Below are 19,240 nucleotides of genomic sequence, written 5' to 3' on the forward strand. Positions count from 1 at the left end.
CAATAAATTTAATTTTAAAAACTTAATGATATTAATTATATTGGAATAAAATATATATTTGCCTCATTCTAGTACATTTATGTTCTCTAAACACTAAAGGGATGTTAAAATGTTCCACTAAGACTTTAAGTGCCCCAACTAGTAATTACTCTGAAGTTAAAATAAAAATCTATACTACTTTTGCAGCAGTAAGAATACACTCGATTGATACTTGGCATTTGTTACTTGGAACTCCTTGATTATGGATTCTAAGGATTTGCCATGGTGAATACGTTTTTCTTTTGTTTGTTTTTTGCCGTGGTGAATACTTTTAATGTACGTTACATATGTTACATATAACCTACACTTAACAGACAGGTACACATTTTCACATGGCCAAAAATGATTTAAAATTTCAGTGTAACTTGATAAGCAATTCCACACCAAATACTGAAATAAAAGACACATTTAAAGACTTAAGCCTACAAGATACCTTGCTCTTCTTTAATCTCCATTTTTTCGGACATTTTGCCTTTTTTACTCATTTTGGCATCTGGAACACGATAAACCCTTGCTCGAGCATTTACAAACATCGAGGTGCTGGAGTCAAGAAACAGCCAACCTAATATAAAGAGTTAAAAAAAAACAAACACCTTCAAATTTTAAAGAATCTCTCATGGTCCCATGATCTATATATACACCTGGCTGCCATCTTGTTCTTCTCTGAACCTGTGGCCTCTATCACGGTTTGGTCAGACCAGTGGTTTTCAAAGTGTGGCCTATAGGCTCTTGGGGGACCCCAACATATTTTCACGGGGTCTATCTTCATAATAACACAACTTCTCTCATAATAATACTAACTCATTATTTGACTTTTTCCCACTGCATTGACATTTCCTATGATGGTGCAAAAGCGTTAGTACGTAACACTGCTGGTGCCTAAGCACCATCAAGGCAGTGGAACCAAAGTGTACTAACCATCAGTGTATTCTTCATTTCAATGCATTTGCCGTTTATCACTCAAGAAGGTCCCTGATGAAGCAGTAAAAATTATGAATCCTATTAAGTCTTGGCCTCAGGGGCCCATGGGCCATACTTTGAAAAGCACCAGCCTAGGCCACAAGAGTGAGGAAAGGATGCCACTGATAGCAAAGCAAAATAGTGCCCAGGCATATGTGATGCTATGTTTCCTTACAAATATCTCATCTTTGGTCTTCAGCACTCTAGCTGATGAAACCCCATGCTGCCTTACTGTTTCTGCAGGGAAAATGAATTTTAAATTCTTAACAACTAACCTTCCAGAATGCAAGCTATTTCTAGGTTGGGAACTGCTTGTATTATACAGATTTTTTTTCTAGAAATAAAATTGCCCAGAATGGATATGAATATTTATTACTATAGAGAACAGAAGTTAAGTAGGCGGGAACATTAGCTATCAATAAAACCTATATCCTTGCGCTAGGAATGTAAAATGTAATTTGAAGCCTAAGTATATCATGTAGGTGAATATAGCACTCCCCACACCTGATTCCTCAACGAAACCCAGAACTATATTCAAATCAGCTCCGAGGAGAATATTAGTATTTTTATCTCCCACCTGAATTTTGACCGAAAGCCTTCTCTGTTGCCCTCAGGGATTCCAGAAGATTAAGAAATGTGATGCAATCATACTGAGAGAGATATTGCAGTAAAGTTCGTAGTATCTTCAAATCCTGAACCAAGGATTTAGTCTTGGCTCCAAGCTGGTGCCACAAAGGATCCAGATAATGGCGGATTGTCTAAAACAAGAATAAGATTTAGTATTGCTAGAATATGTTCCATATAGCTATTATTAATACAGATTATACTTTCAAAATTATCATCCCCTATATACCTAAAAATGGTTAAAATGATTTGTTATGTATATTTTATCACAATAAAAATATCCAAAATATTATCTTCCAAGGAAGTAGATAGAAATTTCAGTTCATAAGATTCTAAAAATAATGTTTAATTTTTCAAATACAATGCAGAGCGCCTCATCAGTAGAATCTTTATAATCAGATAGAGTCAATTCATAATTGTCCATATGTACAGTTTTAGTCAGAAGAGAAAAGGCCTGATAAACATCAGATAATCAATCATTTCTTTTTAGGAAGAGTCAAAGCATGTAGCTCAGACATTCAATTTCTGCCAAGTTCAGCTGTGACCTTATCCTGGATTGATAAGTTGTGGGGTCCAGTTGGACAATGGAGCAGAGGGCATAAACCAGGGAAACTACATGGCATTAAATTAAATAATTGTACCTTAATTTGTTAGTGCAAAAGGTCTTAGCTTTTTTAATTTTTTTAGTGTGATTCATGGATGGGAAAATATTGTTAAATTACTAACTGACTAAACTGTTAAATTGACTAAATTGTTAAATTAACAAACTGACTAAATTTGAATTTTTTAAAATATATTTTTATTGATTTCAAGAAGAAGGGAGAGGGAGAGAGAGATAGAAACATCAATGATGAGAGAGAATCATTGATCGGCTGCCTCCTGCTCACCCCACACTGGGGATCGAGCCCACAATCTGGGTGTATGCCCTAACCAGGAATCGAACCGTGGCCTTCTGGTTCATAGGTCAATGCTCAACCACTGAGCCACACCAGCCGGGCTTGATTGCTTTTTAAGATAATAAAAAGTTGCCTAAAACACACAACAACTTTATGTACTGTAAATACAGTGCAGATATCTACATATCCACAACTATACACATGAACATTTCCTCTATAAACTGACTCTGTAACTAAAAAGGATAATACTGGTAGCATCACATGGAAGCAGTATCACTACATGGCATCTTATCTAACAAATTTATTGCCGGAACTGGTTTGGCTCAGTGGATAGAGCTTCGGCCTGTGGACTGGAGGGTCCCGGGTTCGATTCCGGCCAAGGGCATGTACCTGGGTTGCGGGCACATCCCCAGTGGGAGATGTGCAGGAGGCAGCTGATCGATGTTTCTCTCTCATCGCTGTTTCTGACTCTCTGTCTTTCTCCCTTCCTCTCTGTGAAAAATCAATAAAATATATTTTAAAAAAAAATTTATTGTCCAAACTAGGATTCTTGTAAAAATGAAATGATACTATTAATAATTATTCCATAATAACCGGCAGATACTGGAACTGTTCTAGACAAACTGGGACATGTAATGCCTGTCTCTTTTGTAAGATCATCTATAAAAGTTAAATTTTCTAACAAGTTGCATGTTATAGCTATATTTAGTTTGGTTACTAAAAGAATACCTAAAACAATACTTTGACTATTACTAGCCAGGGGATGTTAAACAGAAATTTAATGCAAAACATATTAGACTATGTTTTGTTTTTCTAAGGATATAGACATTCTATTAAAAGAATGTGAAGGGTTTGTGTGTGTGTGTGTGTGTGTGTGTGTGTGTGTGTGTGTGTGGCTTCACCACACACTAAATTATAATAAGCTTTACTTTAATAACAGAGAAAATTCATTTTATGTATCATTACTTCACAGTAAAAGATATGCTTATTTGGGGGGGGGGAAATCAAAGAAATGAGGATTTAAATTTTTCCTTTTTTATAACTATTCTGTATTACTTCCAGTGACAAAGAAACTGATTTAGAATTTTAAAGAAAGGAACTTAGTCTACCAAAATATGAAAAAAAAAAAGGTGCCTGGAATCCTTAAAAAGTGAGCATTTTACAGATCTACAATTCAGTCTCAGACATTTACCTATCTGTATTAATATTAGCCTATGATGAAAAAATTAGAAAAAAAAAAATCCTTGAACTAAAGTCTTACCATTTTCTCAATTCAGAATGTAACTTTAAGGCAACAAATTTCACATTCCTCACTAATGAAAACTCATCCAAATTATTCTTACTCTAAACAAGAGATTATACATTCTGAAGCAGTCTTATGTAAAACCCTTCTACCTGTAGATATCCTAATGCTGTCATTTAAGAGCAAAAAGGTCACTTATGGTCCTCTTAATCATATTTACAATGGGATAATCACTGCAAGATCAGAATTGTGCTTACATGCCAATCCACATATTTTACTACAAACGCTTACTTTCCGGTAAACCAAAGAAGCTATCTGTACTTTAAATCACCTCCAATCTAATTAAAACAACAGCAAATCCTATGAAGAACACTGCAAATATTAAAATAACTGGCATTCTTTAAAATTATAACATAATAAACTGTGCTTAAAAAGGAAAGAAATAGAGTACCTTGTCAAAGGGCTTTCCAATGGCATTTTCTAAAGACAAATCTTCGACTTCCAGCGACGGGTTATGGCATTTTAGTTCCTTTAGGCATGCATTTAAAATGTCCAGGATAGCAGTCTGAATGGCAAGCATGGCAGGCGTCATAGAAACATGAATTTCTACGACTTCAGGTTTGTGCTGCTCCAAAAACGAATTTACTGCGACATGGAACCTAAAGAGACAGATATTTTTCAAATATTTTCTAGAGTTTCAACAGCTACGTATTTCTGGTCTCGGTTTAATTTTCTAATTTTTTTTAATGCAATTAAGAGGCAAACAACATAGAAAGCAAAATGACAATGTTTTCAGGAAAACTTTTAACCTCCACGAATGGAAATTATTCAGATAAAGCAGAGGTCAGTAAACTATGGTCTGGGCTAAATCCTGGGCCTATTTTTAAAAAATATGTTTTCATTGATTTTTAGAGAGAGGAAGGGAGAGGGAGAGAGCAACACTGATATGAGAGAGGAACACTGGTTGGTTGCCTCCTGTATGCACTGCGACTGGGAACCAAACCCAAAACCTGGGCATGTGCCCTGACCAGGAATCGAACTGGCGACCTTTTGGTGCACTGGATGATGCTCAAGCAACTGAGCCACAGCGGCCAGGGCTAGGCCTATTTTTATGACTAGTCTTACTGAGACATAGCCATGCCCACGGTTCATGTACTGCCTGTGGCTACTTTCACGGTAGGACAGCAGAGCTGAAGAACTAACAGACCTCATGGCCCACAAAACGTAAATCTTTACAAACTGGCCCCTTCCGGGAAAGGTTTGTTGATACCCAAAATAAGGTATAATCAAGAAACAAAAAAGATAACAACTACTCTTAAATACCATAAAGTGTAACCAAAATACCTATTAGCATAGGTTGCAAAATGTTTGAAAATTGAAGCCTTCTGTTTTTCCTAGAAATTTACTGAAATTCTTCAAAATCTCTGGGCATTATTTCCCTGATGGGTTATTTTCAAAGTGGAAGTGGGAGTCTTGGCCACTGAATCTGCAGTTCACCTACTGCTGCTGTGTAGATGAGTCTCTAGATTGCCCTCTGGGAGTTTTATTAAGTGGATGAGAAAGAATAACATGGCTGCATTTGGATGGTTTTGATGGGGCTACCAGAAAAATAACTATCAAATCTCTTTCTCCTTTTAAAAGAATCACAAATGTGGTGACCATACATTATTTATATTTGGATGCACTTGTTACGAACCTGACGAGCACATATCAAATCCAATGACAGTACATTTTACATTACATTAAAGTGCAAAGTCAAATGACAGCAGATTCCCTCAGAAGTTGATCACATCAGGCTATTTACCTTGGCCAAAGATACAGCTTCCTTACGAAAAGATTCCTCATCACTCTTTCCACATGACAAAAACCAGTATCAAAGGCAACAGCGTTGTCTGTGAAAGCTTTAATAAAGCCACGTTTGTTTTTCTGGCGAAAGAGGCGCAGGATGAATGCTTCTTGACAAGACTCGATTATTCTGTGAGCTCTATACACCAAGATGCCTGAAAGGGGGGAATTAAAATTTCAATTACAGAATCGACGTAGTTTTCAGGCTCAGTTTCATTCACTTATTCATCACATTTTTCTTGAGTGCCTACTTGAGTATGGGCAAGCACTGCTTTGGCTGGGAAGATAGCCTCAAAGAAAACACGTAATCCTTATGTCACTTATATTAACAATGTAAATAAGTAAAATATTCAGTCGGTTATAAGGTGGCAAGAGCTGAAGAGAAAAAAATATATTAGAAGAGGGGGAGTATGTGTGAAGGGTGTGGTTTGAAATTTTAGATGGGTGGCCTCGCTGAGGTCATATGAGTAAAGGCAGATGAGGAGATGAGCCTTGCAGACTCTGTGGGCCAGGAGAGTTCCAGGCAGAGGAAATCATACGAGCAAAGGCCCTGGGGTAGGGCATGTCTGGCACAGTGGAAGCATTTCTGAAAGCTATGTGGGTTACTAATTCTCCTTTTATTGTGAATGAGATGTGGACTACAAAAGATCGCTGCATTTTAGAAGTTTCGGCAACATCTGAATCACCTATTTAAAATAATTCAATTTTCAGAATCAGAGTATTCAGTTGAGAGGTAAATTAGTCCAGTTAAAATAAAAACTTTTAATGAGTATGTTTAATACATATATTTTTTTAGTGTGGGTGTAGTGACAACTCCTCTGAATCACAAAAACACGGACAATTATACATGTTTCCTTATTTATAAAACAAGCACTGGACCAGATGATCTTGTGTGTGTGTGTGTGTGTGTGTGTGTGTGTGTGTGTGTAAATAATTTTGTTGTGGTTTGATTAGTGATAAATTAGGGACAGACATGAGATGGTATAAGAATGCATAGACATCATTTCTGGATCAAAAACTCAATTATTCTATGATGATTCTCAGTCTTACAGACGTAAACCAAGCCTGTTATATATATTGTTATATATATTTGCTATAAATGCACTTGCACATTTTTGCCCGAGTTGTCATCACTCCTAGTTCCTAGAAAATGACACCAATTGCAATATATGACCCCTTCTAGTAGTTCAATACATTCAATTCAGATTCTACTATTTTAGTGTTTCACTTTTGGATCAAGGTGGATGGAGCTAACATTTATTTGCCTAAGCAAATTGTTTTCCAAATATGGTAAAAATTAATAGTATTATTTAAGAATTTGTAAACAAAGGATTTTCAATCACCCCAGTACACGTACATAATTTACTACTTAGAAAAGATTCTGTACCTAGTAGGTGGGTTGTTCCAAGTACTCTACTGGGCCACATTTGCTGGCCTGGATTGAAATATTATATAAAATTAAAAATAACTTCTAAAGAAAAGGTAAACCTCAATTTAAGAAAATTCTGTGCTCTAATAGGCTGTCATTTTTTTGGAACCCAATGGAGGAAGGAGGAAAGAACTAAAATCCGAGGCCCTGGGATTAGGCACTTTTATAGAGTTTTATTTAATTTAAGCCTCACAATACTTCTGTGAGGTAGGCATTATTGAGACCAGGAAAGGGAAGCAACTTAATTAAGGTCATCCAGCAAGTAATGGGAGACCAAAGATTCCAAAACCCAGTTTTTCCTACCAAGTGTCACCACCTGAGAACCCCACTTTTTAAAAAAAGAAATAAAAACAACACAAGCAGGTCATATTTCTGGGGGCAATTTTAATCCCACAAAAGCCTATTGAATTCTTTTATGCTCCCATAACATCTCGATCTCATCTCATACTGTACTGTAAATATTTTTTTTACATTGGTCTCCTCCACTGAACTGCTTGAGGACAGGAACATTCACAACACATAGTAATCACAGAATGCTTACTATGGGCCATGCACAATGCTAAGAACTTTACGTAAGTTATCTCATTTCATCTTGACAATAATCCTAGAAGGAAGGTAGTATTACTGTCTCCAATTTACAGATGAGTTAACTGGGTCATACAGAAATTAACTTTTAATTAGAAACTACCTACACGCTCTACTTTGGACATTTATTGGACTCAGATTGCTCAAGTAGGTTGGACTATTATTGAAAGAGCAATACTGACATCTAGTGGTAGTTTCAAGATTTTCTTTTCCATTTTACCAACTTAAAAAATAAATAAAACAACTTATAGGAAAGGAGCAAACAGTAAAAGACTTTATGATCTATCAAGATTTCTGGTTATAAAATGCCAATATACTTTTTTTTGATATTATTTATTAAGTGTTTGTTACATACCAGGCACTAATACTAAGCAATTAAGAAATGAGAAAACTGGGACTCATGAAAAAAATTAATGAAAACTTAAGTAACTTGCTTGTAAGCAGTGGCATTACCAAAGTCAGGTGATTCTGACTGCACGGTCTGTGCCACAGCTTATAACAATCAGCTCACCATGAACCATAAAAAGAATTCATTCATATGTTTATTCATAATTATGTTTTGAGGGGCTCCTAGGTTCAGAGCAATATGATAGACAAAGTGGAAAGTACAGTTATGAATTTCCTAAGTCTCTCTGCCCTCCAAAAGTTCACCACAGAGCACAGTACACCCATGCATCATTCACCCAACAAATGTGTGTTTAGTATCTACTGTGTCCCAGTTACTTGTAGCCTGGGATGAACAAGTTGTTCCTCGTGCCTACAAAGCTTGTTCTCTCATGAGCCAGACAGACAAATAAATAAGCAAATATTATACGGTGCTCTGAGTGCTATGAGAAGCACAGGATAACCTGAGGTCACAGAGGCAGAGCCTCTAAATTAGTTTTGGGGAAATCAGAAAGGGTTTCTAAAAAAAACAAGTAATAATAGTAATAATTCCTTTTCTATATTAATTCTAGCTAAGAAACCATTCTTCTCAAATAAGCAACTATTTGGTCTAACTCACATCATGGGGAAAATACTCTTTAAAGAGGAAAACCAAATATTTTAGGAATTATACAAAGAATATTTACAAACATTTCAAGTCTGATTAGGTTCTAAAAGCAAATGCCATCCAATTACCACGCTACTTACTGAATACCAGCTTAGAAAACAAGGAAAAGTCAACCTTAGATTTATTTGTTTACTTATTCAGGCCACATATATTTATTGAGCATCTATCATGTGTCAGATATTGTGCTAATGGCTAAAAGGACAATGTTGAGAAAATACATACAATGCTACTCACAGGAAGGTTCTAGCTTAGAGTAGTTTAGCAGAGGCGACAGACACACACACCAAAAAGGCAAATTTACATAGGATAAAATTTCAAATTCTTACCAGTAATTAAATCTGAAGGTATTCTATCAGTCAAAAAATCAACCACGAGAATTCGACTTGTTGCAAATATCACACCTCCTTGTGTGTAAACCTCATAGCGGCCATTGCTTGCGATTTCATTTGTTACGCGGCGAGGGAGGTGTTCCACTCCTTCTATCTTCAGCTGATTGATGAAATACTCCTAAACCAAATGAAACTGAATTAGTGGGCTGCTTAATACAAGGGGCAGCTTTGATGCGGTGGCAGGGATTTGTATTTAAAACGATACGCTGCTTTCCTCGGCGATAACGAACGTAATAATGCATATACAAACCAAGTTACTACTTTACGTTGATCAACCAGCCAGTCTGCACTTAACTAGGCTGTTCTGGTTTTTGTTTTGTTTTGAGGCTTACACTGGCCGTGGTCGGCAAACTGCGGCTCTCGAGCCACATGCGGCTCTTTGGCCCCTTGAGTGTGGCTCTTCCTAAGCCTTAGGAGTACCCTAATTAAGTTAATAACAATGTACCTACCTATATAGTTTAAGTTTAAAAAATTTGGCTCTGAAAAGAAATTTCAATCGTTGTACTGTTGATATTTGGCTCTGTTGACTAAAGAGTTTGCCGACCACTGCTCGGACTAAGGAATCATTGCACTTGTTATTAGCATTTTAATAACAATAAAAAGAAAGGCTTTCAAACTCTGAGTTAAAAGACTTCTACTACCTAGAAAAAAATACTTCCCACCAAAGCCAGGTTTGCATGAGTGAGAAGATCCTTTTCCCAGGCAATGTTTAGATTATTAGTTCTGTCAAGATCTGCCCTAGAGGGAATTTCATCATGTCCATGGGACCCCGGGCCCTCACACCTTCAGTTCAATGCTGCCTTTACTGGGGACTTGGGGGGGGGGGGGTGTTTGAAGTTGGGGGGTTGCTGTGTGGTGTTAAGGCCTCTGTCCAGCACAGGGGATCCCTAGGTGGATGGAGACTGTGGTCACTCTTCTCAGTCGACACGTTCCTCCTGCCACCTGCTCATCAGCCTTGTCAGACCAGGCTGTCACCGCTCAACACCCCCGGCCCAGGTGGACCCCCTCCTCAGCCCCAGTTCCCCTGCCCCAATATTCTCGGCTTCCAGCTCCCTCCCCTCTGACCCCATGCCCTCCTCCCCCAGCTCTGGGGAACCTCTTAGTCCCTCCTCTTCCCTACAAGGCTCTCCCAGCCTCAGCATCTGCACGTCCCCCCACTATCCTCAGAGATCCCTCCATCCCCATTCCCGCCCCTTTCCCCAATCCTACTCCTTGTACCCCAGCAAGCCCTTTGCATAGCCAACTATGGGATTCCATCATTATCCCTACCCTCCTACAGACCTCCCCTACCCCTCCCAGAGCCCCTCCATCCCTCTCACTGTCCTTGGTCGGGGACCTGCATCCCCCGCGGGGCCCCCGCATCCGAGTCAGAGACCTGCATCTGCCTCAGGGCCCCTCATTCAACGCCTCCCCCATGCCCGCGTCGGGGGGCCTGCACCGCCCTCAGAGGCCTCGCATCCGCGCCGGGGCCTGCATCCGCTCGGGAGGCCCCCCTCGCTCTCGGGGTCCCCTCTGCCCGGCGCCGGCGGCCGCACCTCCTCGGCCGGCTGCGTGTTGAGCACCAGCACCAGGCACGCCGGGTGGCAGTGCAGCCGGAGGAAGTGGTAGAGGAGCCTGTCCGCGCCGAGCCCGCGGGCGCACACTACCAGCCCGTCCGCGTCCAGTAGCTCCAGCACCAGCTGCCGCTCATATTCCAGCAGCGGCGCCATAGCCGTCGGTCGAGCCGACAGTCCCCGCTCCATGGGCGCCCTTCCGGGCCGTCGCCGAACGCAGACGAAGAGAGCCGAGCCCGAGAGGACGAGCGTCAGCCGAGCTCCGCCGAAGAGGAGCTGAAGCCAAGACGAGCGTCTCCCGAAGGGAGCCGAAAAGAGCCGAGCCCGAGAAGACGAGCGCTGGCCGAAGGGGAACCGAGGCTGCGACGGGAAGCTCCCGAAAGTAGCCGAAGAGAGCCGAGCCGAGCCGAGAACACGAGTGCTGGTCGAACACAGCCGAAGAGGAGTCGAGTGGAGCGAAGATTCGTAGAGTCACAGGGCGGTGCTAGCACTCCAGACAGGTGGCCCCTGCAAGCCTCAGGCTCCACCCCGGAGCCTTCAGTCGTTCTACCTGTTTGGTACCTCGGATTTGAAAGTCCGGCGTCCTAGACCTGGAGCTAGAAAACAAGCTACCAAAAAGTAGGAGAGGAGAATGAAATGGAAGGAGTTTAGATCCCGGACCTTTACAATTGAGAAAGTTAAGTGTCAATCTTCCAAGTGTTCTTGTTCTTCAAGAATGTTTCGAGTAAGTAGAATAGCTTACTAATTTCAGGGCTCTTGCTTCTCTTGGAAGGTCTCGAATACAATAAGCGATCTAAAATAAAGTCTCAACCACGTGTTCCGCAGCAGCCCTGTACCGCCTGCCATTAGAGCAGTGGTTCTCAACCTTGGCTGCACATTAGAATCACCTGGGAACCTTTTTAAGATCCTGATTTCTGGGCCTCATCCTCTGGAAATTCTGTTTCTTTGTTACTAACGTTGTGGCCCCACCCCATAACAAAAAAAACACACAGAATTTCCGGAGGATGAGGCCCAGACATCAGGATTTTTAAAAGATTCCCAGGTGATTCTACTGTGCAGCCAAGGTTGAGAACCACTGCGTTAGAGGGATGCCTTTGGTAGTTTTTGTTCTATATCTAGAAATGCCTGTTAATCTAATGAAAGGAATTGTTCTGTAAAGTAAGCCCAAATAAAAATCATTTGTTATTCCACAATCCAGAAATAACCTCTGTAACATAAAATATATACTTTTAATATATACAGTGTTTCCCCAAAAATGTATACACACTTTAACAGCTGATAGCTCAGTGTTGAAAATGAAATGTTTTTAAATAAACACTGCCTTTATAATTATTCAAAGTGTATTCATATATTTTTGGGACACCCTATATACAAATATGTACACACTCTTTCACCACACAAAGTTTTCTTTTTTGATATGAGATAAGACGTAACCCCGATTTAACCCCAAGTTTGTCACTAACAATTTGACAAACCTCTGAACATGGTGTTTAATATCCTTTCACAAAATCCTTTCACATGGTGAAATTTCTGTAATGAGGCTGTATGATACTTATCTCCCTAATTCCTTATTAGTGAACATTTAGTTTGTTTTTCCAACCAGTGGTCTTTGGCACCAATTCAATGTCAACAGGAATCTCCAAGTTGGGGTGTGGTGAGGAAGGAAACTTTATTCCATCAACTCTGGATTGCTGAGATGTCTTTGGTGGTTCAGCTCCAGCCAAGGAAACTCAATCACCACTGGTGGAAGGGAAAGTGTGCTGGCTGAGCCCTACAGCAGTTAAATTTTAAAGAGTAATGGCTCAGTTCCTGGTCTCTGATTTGTCCATCCTCATGCAAATGAGGGCTACAAATCGTCACAGTTTGATTGGTCCCAGAAGCACTGTTCTGATTGGTCAGAATGGAGCCTCTCTGATTGGTCTGTGAAGGTGCTAATGATATAGCTGAGGAACACTAAATGACCATGGGGGTGGGGGGGGGGGGTGTCTAAGTCCTATTGGTCAAAATATGACTCCAGGAACTCCTTTATAAGGATTGACTCAGAAGTTAGGAACACAGTGTAGGCAGTGTGGGAGGCAGGCCCCTTAGTGCAGGCTTCTCCCTGAGTTGTGGCTTTCATAAGAGGCCCCTGTTTAGAAACAGCTGTTAGACTTTCTTTTTAAATTTGAGCCCAGCGAGCCACCTACTAAGCTCTTCTTAGTAGGTATCTTCTTTCTCCAGCTGACAGTTTCCACTCCCTCTGCCCCAGTATTACAGATGATATTTCACTGAACATCTTTATGCATAAATTCATCTGTGCCCCTAAGGTACACTTTAGAAATGGATAATTACTGGGCTAAAGAGAAAAGACATTTATAAGGCTTTTCATTACATTCACAGTGCCACACCGCCCTCTAAAAGCCTGCACCAATTCACATTCACACCAGTTTACAAGAGCATCTGCTTCTCTACCTCGTTACTGCTTAACCCAGTATTTTATTTACATTTTGTCAAGATTAAAACAGCATAGAGTCATTCCTGAAGGCTGGTTAAAGGGAATGGAATGTCTGCAGACATTCTACATACAGCATTTTCAATGAGAGAGGTATCAATCTCTCCAGTGCTGCAAGTGAGAAAGTGAAGGTTCAGGGAGGCTATGTAACTGGGGCAAGACCACCAAGCTAGTTAGCATACTACTTAGATTTAGGTCAGGACATGGTAAGCTAGGTCAGGACTCAACACACAGTTAGAATATGCAGTTGAAGTGATGATGCTGAAAGTCAGACCTGACTGCTAAGCTGTGGTAGGCAGAATAATAATGGCTCCCCCAAAATATCCACATCCTAATCCCTGGAACCTGTGATAATGCCCTTCACATGGCAAATAGGGCTTTGCAGATGTGATTAAGATGGAGATTTCAAGATGGGGAGATTATCAAGATGAGTCCAGTGTAATCTCAGGGGAGGAGAGAGACAAGAGGCTCATAGTAGATGTGACTATGGAAGCAGAGGCTGGAATGATGTGGAAAGAGCCACACACCAAGGAATGCAGCCTTTAGGAGTTGGAAAAGGCAAGGAAATAAATTCTCCCCTTAAGCCTCCAGAAGGAACACAGCCCTGCCAACCCATTTTGGACTTCTGACCTCCGGAACCAAGAGATAATAAATTTGTGTTGTTTTAAGCCACCAAATTGGTGGTAACTTGTTATAGCAGAAAACGAATACACAAGCATTCACTATTTCTATTACACTGAGCTCTAAAAATGAAGTCCCCAACTGATCAAAACAAAACATAGATAGGAGTACATGGTGAGGTAATACTTTTGGAGGGTGATTGGTCAATACATACAGAAATTTAAAATACCTGTGGAGGTACATACATATACATGCAGGTATATTCACCCGATGAGTGCTTACTGGGCATCCACTCTGTGTCAGGGACTGCACTAAGTGCTGAGGGTTTATCAATGAGCAAAGCAGGCAAGATCTTTGCCACCATAAGACTTATATTCTAGTGGGGAGCTTGTGTACAAGTGTAATGATGTTTACTCATTACATTATTTTGTGAGATACCATTATTTCTCAGGAAATTAGGAGGCATCAGGAGGTATTTTTACTAGGAGACTAGTCAAAATTTCTTCATGCATCCCTAAAAAGTGGGGTATCATGCAACCAGCAAAAGCCGTATGTGGCAAGATACACAACACATGCTATTATATACTGAAAAAAGCTTTTGCAAAACAAGAATGCATAGTATCTTCCCATTTGTCTAAAAACATCAGCAAACAATACTTTCTCGTGACTGCATAGAAAAGCTATCAACAAAAGCAGTTATTTCTGGGGTGTTGAAATGAGTGGTTGGCATCAGGGTAAGACCTTTATATCTGTTCATTCCCTTCTGTTTGACTTTTTTTACAATGAACTTAAATTGCTTATATAATAAAAACCAAAAAAAAAAAATTTCCCGGGTGCTATATAAATATTTCATCATTACTAAAATATATCACCAGGTGAATTCTACATATAATATATGTGCGGTGGGTAATACTTAATGTCAAAAGTTGGTATCTGGGGAGCAACTTTTGTAGATTCTAACAGATTGTGTCTGGACATTTTAGTTTTGTCCATGGGGAACATGAAGGGACTAGCCCCCTTTCCCCCACTTTCCATGTAGATGTCACAATAATTCTCCAACCTTTCTTTCTTTTTTCGATAATCTGATCACCAGAGCTGCCGGAAGCCGGTCCACCCTTGCTGCTTGACACAGTCGCTGCAGGGAAGAAACATCTGCACAGCATATGTTTCAAGGGACCTGGCGTATATGGCATACTGTTCTTAATATGTTTGCTCCCCTTCTTGGCGCTATGTGTTTTAACCAAGGTCACCTCTCCAGGAAAGTTTGTTTCCCCAGGTGGGGATTTTTCCCTAGAGTTAGGGAGGGAATAAAACCCCTTAACTAAGTGCCAGGCGGGTAGTTACTCACTTTAACTACGAACAATCACGCTTAAGCTACATAATCTTTACTCCCTGGAATGGAGATAAGAAACGCCCTAACCTTTAGAATAGAAGTTGATAGGATTAAAATCAACTGGTATAAATACAGATGTAACAAGACAATAAAACACAGAACCTGGCTGGAGATCCTAGCTAGAGAACCCAACTATGCTGATGAACTGAACGCTGCCTCCATGTCATTCCTTCTTCGCCGACTCCGTCCACACCTTTGGGAACCCCTGGACTTGCTGGGGCTGGATCCCAACACAGAGCCATCTTCCCTCCAGGTCACTTTGCAAGTTTCAGTTTAGCCCAGGAGGACACAGGGCAGGCTGTCATTTTTGGCCTTTGGCCTTGGGCTGAGAGTGAGATTAAGCATCATTTTCCTCCTGACCTGAGATAGAGCCCAGCACATCTCCATTACCCTTAGCTTGGCTGCCATAGGAGGCCATCGTAATTTCTCTTAGCCATCTCGGTGTTTCACATATAGTGTGTCCCCAACAATGTACACACACACTTTGAGTAATTATAAAGGCAGTGTTTATTAAAATACGTTTCATTTTCAAAATTGAGCTGTCAGCTGTCAAAGTGTGTATACATTTTTTGGGGACACCCAGTATATATGTTAATGCCTAGTAAAGCCAGAGGCTGGGGAAAGGATAAAGAGCTAACACTTCCTGGGATTAGCTCCTCTCCTAAGCCTTCGAGTTTGCTCGTATGCTTTAAGGGTTCAGGTGCTCAGTTTGGTTGTCTACTAGCTGTGTGACCTCATACAAGTGACTTAAGCTCCCTGTGCCTGAGATGCCTCATCTTTAAAATGGGGTTCATAATATGACCAACCTCATGGGTTTGTTGTAGATTAATTGAGATGAAGAATATAGCAGGATATGGCTATTCAACCAATTTTAATTCAGAAACATAATGACAACTGCTTAACATGATGCACCCTATCCTAGGACATGAGGCACATGTGCCTCTAAGATGGAAACCAAGCCTTCCTCCTTACTTCTTTTTTTAAATGTATATTTTTATTGATTTCAGGGAAAGGGAGAGAGAGATAGAAACATCAATGATGAGAGATAATCATTGATTGGCTGCCTCCTGCACCCCTACTGGAGATCAAGCCCACACCTCAGGCATGTGCCCTGACCAGGAATTGAACCATGGTCTCCTGGTTTATAGGTTGATGCTCAACCACTGAGCCAGGCCGGCCAGGCCCTCCTTACTTCTAAGGAGCCTTTGATGCCTGGATCTCTAATAAGGAGAAAGTAGTTTGTGGTTGGGAGTCATTTGAGCTCTGGTTTTAAAATGTCTTAAAGATGATTGTGAGAGGAAAAGAGGAAATTAGGACTAAAAAGAGTGTGGGAAAAGACTGTGGGTTAAGAACTTGAAGGAAGGCCTGGGTGTGGGGAACGAGAAGTAAGCAAGGAGGTTTCTATGGGACTGGAAAGCGCCGTGACCAGCTCTCAGGGAAGATGTCTTACCCTGTCTAGAAGGACAGGACTGAGAAAGAGGCCACGAGGCCATGTGTCACAGTCTCCCTTGTCCAAGAACCTCCCTACCCTTACTGCCAGCTCAGATGCCTACTATTGCAAAGCTTTGAATGCCATCCTGAGTCAGTTAGGTTTGAACACGTGTCTCGGATGGTCCCTATCCTTTAACATAAATTCAGAATACTCTTGGATCAATCTCTCATGATGGCAGACACAGTTTTGTGTCTACTGGTTGCAACAATACTTGTAAGAGGCTACTGTGAATTCAGCAACACTTGCATATAGATTTGGGACGTATTCATCCCAACAGCATCTACAAACATTTGCAAAGCTTTGTTATATAACGCTGAGAAGTGTCTTACTGATTCTGTCTGCAAGCAGTGGTTGGTACACACTGGACTGGGGAAGCAGTTGCAATACCTGCAGAGTTCTCCCAGGACCTGACATCCATAGGCAATCCACTGGTGTGTATCACTTACATGAATTCTCTGAAAATGGAGTCACCGGTGTGCTAATACAATACGAATTCTGTTTCATAAGTCCCCTGAGAGAAGTAGTATTTAGTTAACTAATTATTCCTCATGGAGGCAGAGGGAATTTAATCATTAAATGAATCTTTCCTCTTGGAAGTAAGGAATTTTGATGACTGTAATAAAAATAAAACTACTTTTACTGTTTGACAAGCCATCCACCATTAACAGAAAAGGAAAAAAAAAAAAACAGTAAGAATGAAACTCAACATGAAAACTAATTAGCTGCCCCTCTTTGCAATGACAAATAGGCTGTTCTGAAAATGATAGTGGTTCTTATGGATTAGGCAATTAACCTTTTGTAGGGATTTACGAGCAGCCCAAGGAGGCTCTCCCACAGGGAAAATAATACCCAAGTCAGGCAAGCTCTGTGAGGTGTGTTTTTCCCTTATTTATAGAGTTAATGGGGACATTTCTTTTCCTTTACTGCATCCTCTCTCTTAGAATGTCTTTGGAGAAGGGGCAGTGGACGGGACCAGCTACATAATTTGTGGGGACGAGTGGGAAATGAAAATGCCGGGCGTCTTGATAAAAAATTATAGAGAATTTGAAGATGGCAACAGCAGAGCAATCAACCAAACTTAGGGCCCTTCTGAGCATGGGGCCCTGTGTGACTGCACATGCCTGGGAGCTGGTCCGGCAAAGAGCTTTGACCTTGCAAATGACAATGTTCTCAGAGTTGTCAGTCTTTGTCAGTAGGCACCGATGATGCTGTTGTTATAGATATTTGTCTGATTTTGAAGTTAGAGGCTCTTGTGGAGGAGGGGAAAGTTGGTGGTGACGGGGGTCGTTTCTTTGGGCATTTAATTCACAAGGGGATTTAAATATAGATGTTTAATGTTTTCTCTAACTTTAGTTCTACCTACAGTCTTGTAGAAGCACAGATAGGAGAAGAAGCACCGGTGGAAGAAATCATTAAATTTGGGTGTGATTATTGGACCACTTTACTTGTTGTGACCTGTGACTTAATATTAAAAGGGCACAAACCATGTAATTTTAATTGTAGGACCTTGTCATTGAGGTGGAGTATGTACACAGGATTAAATTTATAAATTTAAGCAGTAGATATCGTCCCAAGCATACATGCAATGATACTATGATTATTAAAAATATCTGAAGAAATAATATTTTGCTGCAACCCCTACCCCCAAACCTTGTGGCTTCTCATTAATCAGAAAGAGTTGCTTTTGTTAAGAGAAAAAAGCAAAGTGCAGAGTGCTGTGTAAAATAACTTTCTGTGATTTATGCTTGACTATACATACAGACCCTGGCAGCGTCTGTAAGAAGCCAAGACTGCTGGCTTTCTATCGGAAGAAATTGAACAGATGGGAGTGAGAAGGAGACAAAAAAATTTCCCCCCATTGTTTATCTTTTATTTTTTTTAATCATATAGTTAAGAATGTATTAAAAATATAAACAAAAATAACATATAAAAACTGAATTCAATAAAAAAAGGTATCAATGATCATATAGTGTATTACATCTTGGATTAAAGGCTCTAAGTTGTTAAATAAATCTAAATTATAGCCTATTTGAAAAAAATGTTCTGTCTTTTAATTTTTTCATGGCCTGGTCCTTTTAGCTCTGAGGTGCTTGATTTGGAGTTTGCTACTTATATTTTTCTAAGAAATACCTTGGGGTAAATGCGTCCTCCATAAAAAATAGGTTTAGAAAATTCAAAGTTGGCTCATTTCAAAAGTGGAATTGATAATTACTTAACATAGATCTACTCATTGCCCAGTTTGACCTTCACAGGAAAGTATGATATATAGCATCGACATTTAGCGCAGGAGTTACGTTTAGAAGCAAGATAACTGCTTGGAATGACAGAAAGGAGGAAATAGTGTGATAGTTTCTGTATCATTTCTGTAGGAGAACTGAGGTTGTGGGAAAGCCTATTTGTGGGAATTACTCTAAGATAAATGAATCAAAAGGTTAGTTCTTTACCCAATCTGGAAAAACGAAAGTAAATGACATTCTTTCTCTTTTTATCTCCTATGCCACTTTCAGATAAGTCCTTGATTTTTCAACAAGAATTTTATCAGAGAATATGTGGGTCAGTCAGTGCAGTGGATGCTGTGGGGTGCCACCCCGGTCCCCATCCCCACGGCCTTTTCGAAGCTAGTACATTC

The 19,240-nt window shown here is 40.3% G+C and overlaps 1 protein-coding gene across 1 annotated transcript in view; it reads right to left on the bottom strand.

Moving 5' to 3' along the window:
• The window catches only part of ERCC4 (ERCC excision repair 4, endonuclease catalytic subunit), a 29,092-nt gene extending 18,196 nt beyond the window's left edge, over positions 1 to 10,896 (bottom strand). Inside the window, exons 1-6 of the mRNA XM_036309649.1 lie at positions 10,597 to 10,896; positions 8,999 to 9,179; positions 5,567 to 5,762; positions 4,214 to 4,421; positions 1,577 to 1,757; positions 473 to 601 (exon numbers count right to left, since the gene is read on the bottom strand). Coding sequence (XP_036165542.1) covers positions 473 to 601; positions 1,577 to 1,757; positions 4,214 to 4,421; positions 5,567 to 5,762; positions 8,999 to 9,179; positions 10,597 to 10,803 — 1,102 coding nt within the window. The 5' untranslated portion in view covers positions 10,804 to 10,896. The remainder of the gene's footprint in view (positions 1 to 472; positions 602 to 1,576; positions 1,758 to 4,213; positions 4,422 to 5,566; positions 5,763 to 8,998; positions 9,180 to 10,596) is intronic.
• Between the last annotated feature and the right edge of the window lie 8,344 nt (positions 10,897 to 19,240).

Source organism: Myotis myotis, unplaced genomic scaffold (genome assembly GCF_014108235.1).
Source record: "Myotis myotis isolate mMyoMyo1 unplaced genomic scaffold, mMyoMyo1.p scaffold_m19_p_5, whole genome shotgun sequence".
Classification (NCBI taxonomy): domain Eukaryota; kingdom Metazoa; phylum Chordata; class Mammalia; order Chiroptera; family Vespertilionidae; genus Myotis; species Myotis myotis.